The 12,782-nt window shown below is 45.0% G+C and overlaps 1 protein-coding gene across 1 annotated transcript; it reads left to right on the top strand.

Moving 5' to 3' along the window:
* Positions 1-1,753: 1,753 nt before the first annotated feature.
* On the top strand, positions 1,754-5,940 carry LOC120511055 (arylacetamide deacetylase-like 4). Its single transcript, XM_039727663.1, has 4 exons — positions 1,754-1,925; positions 3,724-3,940; positions 4,123-4,186; positions 4,875-5,940. Exons 1-4 carry the CDS (start codon positions 1,764-1,766, stop codon positions 5,647-5,649), a joined length of 1,218 nt encoding a protein of 405 aa, XP_039583597.1. The 5' UTR covers positions 1,754-1,763; the 3' UTR covers positions 5,650-5,940.
* Positions 5,941-12,782: the final 6,842 nt, after the last annotated feature.

The raw sequence follows: 12,782 nt of genomic DNA, 5'->3' as shown, positions 1-12,782 counted from the left end.
GGAATTTAAGGTCAGAGGCTACAAACCACACAAGCCCAGTGAATTCAAGCCTGAAGTTTTTGAGAAAGTGAAAAGAATCCGTGAGCCCACACTGTGTCCACTGTTTGCTGAAGACACAATCATCCAGCAGCTGCCAGAAACTTTCATCCTGACCTGTGAGTACGACGTGCTGAGGGATGATGGCTTGCTGTACAAGAAGAGGCTGGAGGACAATGGGGTTCGAGTGACCTGGCACCACCTTGAGGATGGATTCCATGGAATCGTAAACCTATTTGATTATTATGGTTTGTCATTTCCATCTGGGAAAAGGGGATTGGACAGGGTTGTTGCATTTATAAAAGGCCTGTAAAAAGAACTCTCCCTCATTATGCTTCTCCCCCTAATGACTCTGCTTAGGCTCTCACACTTCAGGTAGTGCTGCTCTGCAAGATTGTGACACCTTTAGATCTGTAAAATTCTATTTCTAAGATCCATGAACTTCAAATTAACACAGATCTTTTCCTTGTGAGACTTCTGACAGTTCAATCTTTTGGCAGTACAATTTTTTTTCAAATTGGCACCTGATCGATTCCTTGTCTTTAATTACTAAATTATTTACTTCTATACAAATAATCTATGTGGAATGATTCGGATTAAATGTTGTTCACTACATCCAGCTTATTTGTGATGTCCATTTGATAAGCTCCAAAGCATGAGTTAATTTAGCTAAAAAGTATAAGCTAGATAGATAGTGAGGAAGGGAAAACTCTGGACAAATAGGCAGAGATCAAGATCTCAGTGAGGAGATTGCATGGCTGCAAAAGTAGCAGTGCAAGGCCAGAATTGATGAGGCACACCTAGCTGGAGGCAAGTAAGGGCTACTCTGATTTTGAAATAATTGTAGCTCAACAAAGTCCTTTTTAATTTTGGAAAGTCTCCACTATGCCCACGGAGGGTAGGATATAGCGTTGAGATGAACTGCTGACATCAGGATTTAGAAAGGCAGGAAGGATCAGTGAACTGGGCTCTTGGTCTGTGTGTACTGAAAGGTACAGCTTAAAGAGAGAATATGAGGGAAAACATTTTCATGTTCTTCCAAAGGGTGTCCCCCAGTATTAACTTTTGCAGAATCTGTGCTGTGATTCTGTGCTAGGATCTGTCGATTTGTGCTTTCTCCATGGCTTGAGTTTTATTTACAGGATGAGCCAGTGATTTCCCTGATATGATGCTTCATTACACCCTACTGATGAAAGCAAGGAAGAGCAGCAGTGAGCACACTCAGAACGGCCAGACTGAGGATGTGAAAATCACAGAATTGCTAGGGTTGGAAATGATCTGTGGAGATCATCCAGTGCAATCCCCCACCAAGGCAGGGTCACCTGGAGCAGGTGATGAAGGAACACATCCAGGTGTGCTTCAAATGTCTCCAGAGAGGGAAACTCCGTGGGCACTGTCCCAGTGCTCCATCACCATCAATGTAAAGCAGTTCTTCTGCATGTTAAGGTGAAACTTGTGTTTTAGTATATGCTCATTGCTCCTCGTCCTAAGGAAATCCTCAGGAAAAAAGGGGAAAAAATCCTACAGTGCTGAGAAAAACACAACTATTTCCAAAAACAAATGCTGGTTTCCGTTAGATTTCCCCGCGCAAGGGCAGCCTTTCTCTGAGCACGGGCAGCCAGCCCTCTGTTCCACCTGCCGCCGGCAGAGCCCCGCGGAGCTGCGGGCCGCGGCGGCGAGCGGCCCGGGGCGCGGGGGCCGTGCCAGCGCCGGGCCGCGGCCGGGCCATGGCGCTGCTGCCCGCGCTGCTGCTGCTGCTCCTGCCCCTGGCGGCGCTGGCGGCGGCCGCGGTGCTGCTCGGCCTGCCCGGCTACGACATCCCGCCCGGGGTGAACCAGCCGGCCAAGCTGCGCCTGGTGCTCACCGTGCTGCTCGGCACCGCCGCGCTGGTGAGTGGCGGTGCGGGGGGCGAGGCGGCGTTCGGGGCGACCCGCGGGCTGGGGGCGGCAGTGGTTGCACAAACACGGGCAGCCGGGGCAGGATCTGCGTGTCCCCGCTGTCCCCACGGGATGCTGGCGGTGCCGCATCGTGGGGAGGGGATGCGGGGAGCATCCCTATCGGGTTCTGTCCCGGGGTATCCCGGACACTGCAAGGGCACCCGAGATCCGGACACCGCCCCCGATGCCCCCCGGGCGAGGATGCTGTCCCGGGCACCGCCGGGCCAAGCACTGCCCCGATACCCCCCGAGCAAGGATGCTGCCCCGATACCCTCCGGGTGAGGATGTTGCCCCGATACCCCCGGGTGAGGATGCTGTCCCGGGCACCGCCGGTGGAGGATGCTGTCCCGATATTCCCCAGGCGAGGATGCTGTCCCGGGCACCGCCGGACCAAACACTGCCCCGATATCCCCGGTGGAGGATGCTGTCCCGGGCACCCCCCGGTGGAGGATGCTGCCCCGATATCCCCGAGTGAGGCTGCTGTCCCAGGCACCCCCCGGTCAAGGATGCTGCCCCGAGCACGGCCGGCCCAAACACTGCCCCGATACCCTCGGGTGAGGATGCTGCCCCGATATCCCCGGTCGAGGATGCTGCCCCGCTGCCCCCGGTGGAGGATGCTGCCGCGGGGAGCACAGCCCATGTCGTGGGCAAACCCCGTTCCCGGTTCAGGGACGTGCCCGGGGCGCGTTAGCGGAGATTGCGAGCGGCTGATGGCAGCCTGGAATTCGGGGCTGCGCTGGTGTTTTGCGTGACAACTTCCCGCACCTTCAGGCGAAATCACCTTGCACAAAAGAAGCTGCAGCTCTTCAGCTGCTCCTGCCACGGCTGACATTTATGGCACACAATCCGTTTAGGGCTGCTTTACTTAATCCCTGGACTCTCTTTGGCAGCGTTGCATAAACGGCATTAGAGCCCCCCATGGCTCTGCATCTCCTACTTGCTGTCTTTGAATTTCTTAAAATCTTCAGTTTTGTCATTTCTTTAGCCACAAACATCACCCCTGCTATCACAGAGACTTGGTTTTCCTCCACACAGATTCTTAAACCATTTACATCCTCTTTAAATTAAATTTACTGACAAAGCTGCCCAGCAATCCTGAGCCCCACTAGCAGGTGACAAGACAGACTCACTGGGCATTAAAAACAGGGATCTTGTTCAGCCACTGAATGGTAACTGTTTGATTCCCAGCTTCTTGTTTGTTATTACATCAGATTTATATTCTAGCTTGCAAGAGCATTGGGAAAGGAAGGAACTTCGTTTTGCTCAGTAGCTCTGTTGTGCGAATAAAAAACAGTAACTAATTTGCACAACACAGCTTGGCACTTTAGATTTGCAAATTCACTGAGTTTTATGGTCTAATTCATGAATGTTAGTTTCAGCAATGAAGAACTGTTTCTACATATGGTATTCCGTTGTTGTTATCAAGTATAAATGAAACAAGAATAACCACAAATGTGTGCAGGACAATGCTAATGATTAAAATATGTACTCCAAGACAACCACTTTGGCTGATCTTTATAAAATTTCTGATGAGCTGTTACAATGACATTGGATTGGAGTAGTGCAAGTAAATTTTTCTACAGACTGCAGGATGTGAGAACTTGGGAAAATTGTTTCATTTCCAAATCAGAGTTCTATGTTTCTTTAAAATGTCCTCCAAATAAGTTTGATGTAAGTGCAATGCAGAGTTTTTATACCCTGTCTAACTCCAGACTTTTAAAGATGCCTTAATGTCTTTTGCCTTTAACAGGGAAGGATTTTGGAGAAGACTGGGCTTTGCAGCCAAATCACTTTTGGCCGATACGTGCGACAGGGGCGGAAACTAGGGTTGGATCCAAAGCTCTTTATCCAGGATCTGCAGTTTAATGAAGTACCTGTGAGGGTTTATCAGCCCAAAGCCACCTCGGATGGGCCAAGGAGAGGCATCCTCTTCTTCCATGGAGGAGGCTGGGTATTCGGAAGCCTTGGTAAGATACTTCCTGGAGGAACTGTGTGGTGTAGAAAGAATATTCTCATCTTTTTAGAAGATTGAAATAAGATGTGGTTTCAGCATGCCTGAAGCCTGAAGCTTGTTTGAAGCAGACATTTCTTAGGCTGTCTCAAAGCTGAGGGCAATAGTGAAGCACTAACAGCAATATTTCTTTTGCAGATACCTATGAAAAGGTGTGTCGCTACCTCTCCAGGGAGAGTGACTCAGTAGTTGTGTCTGTGCAGTAAGTGAACACTACCCAGTTCTGTAGTTGGGAGATTATTGTTGCTGTGGGACCACAGCAGAGCTGTGCTGGTGTTGGAGATGTTCTTTTTTGGCGCAGGAATTTCTATGGGATTCAGTCAAGTTCATAAAGAGAAAAGTAGTGATAATGAAGATTTCGCAGCCCTTAACTGTTCATGCCCAGAGATACTCCGAAAAGATACAAATGGAAATATTTGGCACACTAAGTAAGTCTATAAAAGCCAATTAAAAACTTAGGTGAAAAAAGTCTTCCTTGTGCTGAAGTGCTGAACATATGGACGTGTAATAAGATGCTCCAAGCAATTGGGAACTATGGGAAAAGAGAATAATCACACTGAAATCCTCTCATTATACACATAGGAAGCAGAGGCACAAAATTATTAAATAATTTTGTCAGAAGTACAGAGGGAGTTTTCACCATCACTAAGAACTGTTCAATTCCTTGTTCAGATCATTAATCAGAGACAATCCTACTTCAGTGTGTCCTTGTGACTGAACTCACCATTTACAGTTTATCTGCAATCCCAAATGGAGGAGCAGCTGTTTGGAGGCACTGATGATCCTAACCTAGAGCCAAGCCACCCCAAAGTGATAGGGCTGAAGAACAGCATATGAGGCCAATTCCTGGTTACTACTACTGACTTTTCCTTCTTGTCTCCGTGCCCCAGGTACCGTTTAGCCCCCGAGCACAAATACCCCGCTGCCTACGAAGACTGCCTGAGCGCCACCCTGCACTTCCTGCAGCACCTGCAGCACTACGGCGTGGATCCTGCCCGCGTCACCGTCTGCGGGGACAGTGCTGGGGGCAACCTGGCAGCTGCCGTCAGCCAGACCCTGGCAGGCAGCTCAGAGCTCCCCAGACTGCGCGCTCAGATCCTCATCTACCCCGGCCTGCAGGCACTGGACTTCAATTTACCATCCTACCAACAAAACCGGGGAGTCCCTCTGCTCTTCCGGGAACGTGCTGCTTTCTTTGCTTTGCTGTACCTCAACGGGGATGCATTGCACATGCAAGAGGTCTTGGAGGGCTCTCATATTCCTCCAGACATGAGGCTGAAGTATAGGAAGTGGGTGAGTCCAGACAACATCCCTGAGGAATTTAAGGTCAGAGGTGTGAAGCCACTTAGGCCCACTGATTTTATAGCTGAAGTTTATGAGACAGTGAAGAGATTCTGTGAACCCAACCTGTGCCCACTGTTGGCTGAAGACTCTGTTGTTCACCAGCTGCCAGAATCTTTCATCCTGACCTGTGAGTACGACGTGCTGAGGGATGATGGCTTGCTGTACAAGAAGAGGCTGGAGGACAATGGGGTTCGAGTGACCTGGTACCACCTTGAGGATGGATTCCATGGAATCATAAGCCTATATGATTATTGTGGCTTCTCATTTCCATCTGGGAAAAGGGGATTGGACAGGGTTGTTAACTTCTTAAAAAGCTTATAGTACACATATTAGATTCCATGAGTCTGTTCATGCCTCAACCTAGGAAAATATCTTTTTAGGATATTTAATATCAGGTTATGGGTAGTGAATCAGGGGCAGCCATTAACAATGATAAACAAGGCTCATCAGAACCTCATTCCAGCTGTTAGTTGGAACATGGAATATGCAAACCTTATACAAGCTTGTACCATGCTGCAAGCCCTTATCTTTAGCTCTGCTAGTAAAGAACAGTTCTTTGAATGGGCATCCTGGTTTGTTCCAGTTGTTTAAAAAAAATCTGTGTGAAGAGAAGCTGTGTGTTAGGAGGTGTGTGTGGTGTGAGAATAAAACCCAGCTGACTTTAGTAGGTTATGAGCCAGTGACAATAAAATAATAAATATTATGACAATAAGGAAATATGATGCTGTGTCAAGCGTGGTCTCTGGGCACAACAAACAAATGGTTCCATGGCCAACATCACCCATTTCTCAGCACACAGGCAGGACTGGAGCCCCTTTCTGCCCCAGTTTTAGCACTGGACTACTGGGTAATGTTTCACCCACATAACTTGAAGGACAATGGGTAGTGAATCAGGGGCAGCCATTAACAATGATAAACAAGGCTCATCAGAACCTCATTCCAGCTGTTAGTTGGAACATGGAATATGCAAACCTTATACAAGCTTGTACCATGCTGCAAGCCCTTATCTTTAGCTCTGCTAGTAAAGAACAGTTCTTTGAATGGGCATCCTGGTTTGTTCCAGTTGTTTAAAAAAAAATCTGTGTGAAGAGAAGTTGTGTGTTAGGAGGTGTGTGTGGTGTGAGAATAAAACCCAGCTGACTTTAGTAGGTTATGAGCCAGTGACAATAAAATAATAAATATTATGACAATAAGGAAATATGATGCTGTGTCAAGCGTGGTCTCTGTCACTGTGGGCACAACGAACAAATGGTTCCATGGCCAACATCACCCATTTCTCAGCACACAGGCAGGACTGGAGCCCCTTTCTGCCCCAGTTTTAGCACTGGACTACTGGGTAATGTTTCACCCACATAACTTGAAGGACAGTTCCATTTAGCACTGGACTACTGGGTAATGTTTCACCCACATAACTTGAAGGACAGTTATGTCCCCCACCAGGGACAGGAGTGCTGGTGGCACAAACAAACACGATTGCATCACAAAAAGATGGGCAGGATTGGTGGAAAATTGGGCCCCAATACTCTACTATAGCTCTTGTTGGGAACTGACTGGAGAAGAGGACAAAGGAAAGATCAGGAGAGAAAGAAGGGAAAGGTCAGGAAGGTGAGGGCAGGAACAGAGCAGGTCAGAACCTGAGCTGTGGGGGTAGTACAGGGCTGTAGGTGTCAGCTGGAGTCCAGCCTCAGCTCACAAGGGTAGTAAGAGGGAGAAGGATAAGCATCTTTCTTGGCCTGTATTAATTCATTCTGTTTATGACCTGCCTTTCCTCTCCTTAAGCCAGGGCAGAAGCAATGCCTGAGCACAGGTTGCATTGATATAATATTAGCCAACTGATATAATATTGGCCAATTAAAAATGGCACTTAGGGCAGTCACTTGAGGCTGCTGTACCACTTAAACACAACTATACATCAATATAGACAATATTATTTACCAACATCATGCAAGAGAGACTTCACTAATCCTTCCAGAATTTAATACTTATTAATACTTGGAGAATCTTTAATATCTGGATATTGGTCTCATTTCTCATTTGCTTGTAGAAACATGAGCATCTTTTCTAGCAGAGCTGCTCTATAGATTTCATGCCTTGCTTAAGAGGCTCAGCAAAATTTTGTCATTAGACTTTTAACTTTGTCAAAACATGCCAGTTAGGTTCAATATTAGAGCTGTTCAAGCAGATCCTCCTGACTCTGCTAAAATTGCTTCCTTTAGATTTTTTCCTGGAACCAAATGCCTGACTGTGTTGCAGTCTGCGGCAGCAGAAATAGAACAAAGAGAGAGGGGTAAATGGTTCATTCATCCTTTTCAGATCCTAGTTCCCATGGCAGGTGAAGATATCTAACCAAATTAACCACAGCATAGATAATTTTTCAAGTGCAATAGAGTATCTTTTATTTACTCTACGGAACCAATCCAAAATTTTACAGTGGCTGATTTTACCAGCAAAGAACATAGACTTCCTTTCCAAAAAAGCATTTGTGTAGATGAAGAAAGGAGCACTGGGACAGAGCTGCTGTGATTACTGGGCTGCCTCAGCAATTCTGAGTGTTGTGTATATCTCACATACATAAACTCAGCAGATCTCATACAGAACAGCCTCCTCTGCTTGCCAGCTCACAGACCAAACACTAAGGAGAACCACAATGGGGAAATTTGAGGTAAGGAACAGAAAATTCCAGTGTGGGGCTGTGGTGCTTGTACATTCCAGGCAGTGATGATCTGTGACTAATACTTAAATCCTATTTTATATATCCTTAAACAACTGTATGTGTAAAGGAAGGCACTGTAGCTCTGTGGCCATTCAAAGGTTGGATTCCAGTGGGAATCCCTCCTGAGGCATGCAACCAACACACACTGCTTGGGATTCCCTGGATGTTTCCCAGTCTGTGCCTTGGGGGTGACCAGGGCACACGAAGAAAACCAGTGTGTTACTCCCACCTGGGACTGGGTATTGAGTCTTCAGGGCATTCTCTGGGTTCTAAGAGGAGCTTGCTGGTAAAATAGGATTATTTTAATCAGCACACCTCCAGTTCATATAAACAAACTGCACTTAAATAAGGCCCAGAACTTTCACAATTCTTTTCCCACAAGCATCATCTGCTAGAATGTCCCTTCCAACAAGGTACCTCTCCACCCCCAAGTACTGCTATAATTCTCTTTAGACAGGCAGCTGGAAGGTTGGATATGCAATGCTGCTGCACAAAACCCTTAAGCAGCACAAAGCAATCAGCTTTTCATTTTCAGCCTTCTTAAATGTGTCTGCAAATCCATGATGCAAGTGTTGAAATCAGACTGATCAGATCTCATGACATACAGATGCAGTTGCTTAAGTTCAGTGGGAATTCACTTGAAATGCAAATGCTTCTCTTTTCAGGGATTAAATTATAAGTAACACAAAGACTGACAAGGTTTGTGATATCAGTGGCAAAAATGCAGACTGACTCAAAACCACACTGAGCCATCTGCATGCTGTGCACAACAGCATCATGTGCATCTCATTTTGGGGCCTGCCACTGCAGCACTTTTCATCCATCACAAGGAAGCAAGAAGCCAAAATTTAGTGTCAGAGGTGTGCTGAGAACTGCAGTGGACACAGCTACAACCTGTGCTGCCTGCCCTCTGCAGCTGGCGTGCAAATTGGCCTGGATTCCTCAGAAATCAGATTTCCCCATTCTTGGTAGTTCTTGGCATTGTTAAATCAATGGAATGAAACATGGTGCACTGGTCAATATATGGATTTAGAGATAGGAACCTCCTTCTGTTTAAACCCTGGAAATGGATCTTGTGGTGACTTTTGGCTACTTTCTTACCCAGTCAGTACCTTATGTTTTGGATTAATAAAGTGCCAGTGTTATTCATACAACAATCTTTATTCACCACAGGAAGCAGTGAAGGAGAATGTCAATGAACAGATTTCTCTCCCCTACCCAGTATCATCTGAAAACAAGGAGAACTGTGGGATACAACTAGCAGGAGAATTCATGGAGTTGTTATTATCTTTCTGAATTTTTAAGTAAAAGGTTACCTGTGCTAACTTTTCAAATATCTACCAGAGAGGCTCTGAAGAATCAGTGCTCCTGACTGATAACATGACTCATCTGTCAGTATCTAACAGTGATTTCCTCTTCCAGCCAGAGGGTGGACACACATGTCCTGAGAACAAAAAGATCCATTTTGTCCTTAATCTGCTGTCAAAATAGTACAAACATTCCCTATGACAACTGTGGAGTAAAAAAACCCAGAGCAAACATTTAATTATCTATTTTCTAACATTTAATCTTGTCTCAGAATAACCCACTCTCTATGGCCATCTTGAAGACCTGATGAAAAACAGCACTAGAAAGAAGTTGAGTGCTGTCCAGCGTCTGCCCCATTTCCTGTGAAAGCCCAACAATTTCTGCTTTTGCCACTTGTCAGCTGACACAACCAACCAAAACTCATGACCTCCCAACAAGGGATGTCTTCCCCAAAATGTTGGTAGAATCCTGGACTTTGAAGAGGGGCAGAATATCTACAAATTATTGAGCAACTGGTGAGAGCCAGAGAAGCTGGGGATGCCCCTGTGTAAACTGCTTAGGGTGATCTTAAGCACTGCTTAATATAGCTTGTGCTCCATGCAGGAGTGAGAATTAGGTTAGACTGGCACACGGCTTTAGACCAGTTAGAACAAGCTGCTGGGTTACATCCTGACCTGCAGGTGGCTATTTCAGAAGATATTAAATCACTGAAAACAATTTTTTCATCTCTTGGCTTTTAGTAAATATATAGTTGCAGTATAAAAAACAACCCAGCCAAAACACAAAACAAGTGGGATGGAACTTGAAAGGACATAAACCTCTTAATTGCTTTGCCCTCTGTTTTGTTTATTTTTATTTTTACATAGCTTGCTATGTGTTTCTTTGAAGAAAGAGGCAAAAACAACCTTGTGTTATTCCATGGTATGTCTGGAACATCTAAGAATAAAGCAAACGTAGGAAAGAGCTGCATGTCCAAGGACAAGGTGAAGCAAGGTTCCTCCCCATGCAGGAAGCAGGCAGACCTTGATTACCCTTGGCTTTACATAGGGAAAGCACTTAATGGCAGATAAGCTGCAAAGCAAACTGCATTAGCTGACCTTGCATTACCAGATTGCAGAGCTGGAGGAAATAGCTCTGGGAGGCCTTTCCACTGCTGGATAGGCCACCCTGAAATTCTGCTCCTGTGTAGGAAATGCTGGTAACAACTCCAAATTCTTATTGCTCCAATATGCAACTTCTGCATTTAAATCCCATTTGGCCCAGAGCAGAGATCTGCAAAGCTCAGCTGCTGCTCTTGGTCTGAGGCTCAGCAATAAACCTGCAGCAAGTTAAAGGTTTACATTCAATATATCTGGAATTAATTCAATGCAATTAATTTTTTGCTCAAGATTAGCAATATTATAATTATTTTTAGGAGCAGATAAAGCATACACCATAGTCTTGGCATGGACAAGCCCCTGGCTGTGGCCTGGATGGAGTTTTTTTTGAGTCGCTGTGATTTAGATTTGTGTTTTCAAGGTTGGGTTTTCAAGTGAAGGACATTGACAACTCAGACGTGCAGAGCAACAGTGGCACCTATTGGCAAAGGGACCGTGGCTCTGGGAGACACCCAAAATCAGCTGGGGACAGCCCCTCAGCTGAGTGCAGGAGCCAGAAAGCAGCGTCCTTGATGAAATCTTTCAGAGATGCAAGAACCCTGGTAATTGGATAAGCATTATATGGGTTTTTTTAGGCTTCAAAGCCCCAGGGACATCAAAGGCAATTAGAAAAAAATTGAAAGGAAAATAGGTGAAAGTCACTGAATCACAGTTAGCTATTAGTGCTGTGCTATTAAACACATTCTCTTGAAAAAAATATCTCTAAGATCATCCATAAAGAATGAATTACAATGGAATGAAAATTGGTGGGTACAGAAATTCTTGTATCCACAAGGAAGTCCTCCATATTTATTTTATTGCCAATATAGCTATTAAAAGTGTATTTTTCTGCTTGTTCCCACCTGCTGGTATTTTTTGTGACAGTACCAGTCAGGCCTGATCTTTATAGCACAACAGAGCCCAGATAATATCTAGAATACAGCTTAGAAAAATATGCAAAGGTAGCCTTAATTCCACACAACTCTAATCAGTTTGCTTTAAAATCTGCTCATCAATTATTTATAATTATTAAATATTTATAACAAATGAAACATTTATGTTTATCATCTACTGTGCTTTTAAAAGCAAAGCTCATACATGGAAAAAATTACTGCCTTGATGTACAGGGAATTACTGAGATGCACAAGAACCACCTATGAAATTTGTATGAAAGCATTAATTCCAAAATCTGAGAGCTCCACAGCCACAAGCCTGATCTGTTTTTATTGAGCCATTTAGAATTAAATATCCAACCAGAACACCCAGGAAACCCCAAGGTAACCTGGTGAAATGTGTTCTGATGCAGAGCTTCTTAAACAGGAACATGCCCTGCTCCACCAGACAGGTCAGAGGGGATTAGTGATACCCAGCACCAAAATATCTCCTGTGATCTCTTTAACTGATCAGCTGTTTCCACCTGCAAATTCAGACCTTCCTCACAGGTGCCCAGCCAGCTTTGGTGAGCCCAGCTCCAGCTGAACTCCTGGCAGAATGAGTCCAGGCCTGAGCTCAGCCACGGTGGAACCAAACACAACCAGCCCAAAACAAAACCTGAATGTATCTTTGTCTCAAATATTCCACACGACAAAATTTCAGACAGAATATCTCTGATAATTAAGGTTTTCCCCTTCTTTTTTTTTTTTTTCCTACAAAATATAGCTGACCTAAATTATTCCAGACAAAACCCCCCAACCCCCTTGAGCCATAGCTGAAAGCCATGCTGCAAACACATGGCTGCAGCAGGAATATCTCATTTATATTTCCTTTCTGACCGTTGTGAATGGGTCACAATCCCAGGTTCTGGGCCTGCACATCTGCTTTGTGCCCATTGGCAGAGGTAATTATAGACATGATTTTTCCCAAGTTCTGCACTGCATTTGGCAGAAGTCAGTGGAGGTAGAATGGCGAATAAAACTGAAATATTCCTACACCCATAGCTTAGAGACACCAATTCTTGCTGAGGGAAACAGTGCTCTTTAATCAGGGACAAGAATGCTGTGCTAGAGGTTCCCTAAATAATAAATACCCTTGTTATGTCTAACACAACATTTCCCAACTCACTCTAATCTTCAGAAATTACAAGGACTTTTATTCATGATAAACCCACAGAAATAGAGGTTATTTTGCCTGTGCTTGAAGCACACATAAATCTGAGAGAATTAAGATGTTCACAGCTGCCACAGAAAAGAGGTGAGAAAGTATGAAATTTCATCATTGCAAGTCTGCAATAACTCACAAATCCATTTATTAGTAAACAAAAAATTCTGCCAAGTCATGAAAATGTACAACAGAAATTC

This window comes from Passer montanus, unplaced genomic scaffold (genome assembly GCF_014805655.1).
Source record: "Passer montanus isolate IOZ18808 unplaced genomic scaffold, ASM1480565v1 scaffold62, whole genome shotgun sequence".
In the NCBI taxonomy this organism is placed as follows: Eukaryota; Metazoa; Chordata; class Aves; order Passeriformes; family Passeridae; genus Passer; species Passer montanus.
The sequence above is the reverse complement of the archived record's forward strand: the minus strand, read 5'-3'. Positions and strand labels throughout refer to the sequence as shown.

What these genes read in the sequence shown, in the direction of transcription:
- LOC120511055 (XM_039727663.1), top strand. Translation starts at nt 1,764, where the DNA reads ATGGCGCTGCTGCCCGCGCTGCTGCTGCTGCTCCTGCCCCTGGCGGCG. An exon ending in TGCTCGGCACCGCCGCGCTG is followed by an intron (nt 1,926 to 3,723) that starts GTGAGTGGCGGT and finishes TGCCTTTAACAG; the next exon opens with GGAAGGATTTTGGAGAAGAC. An exon ending in TCAGTAGTTGTGTCTGTGCA is followed by an intron (nt 4,187 to 4,874) that starts GTAAGTGAACAC and finishes TCCGTGCCCCAG; the next exon opens with GTACCGTTTAGCCCCCGAGC.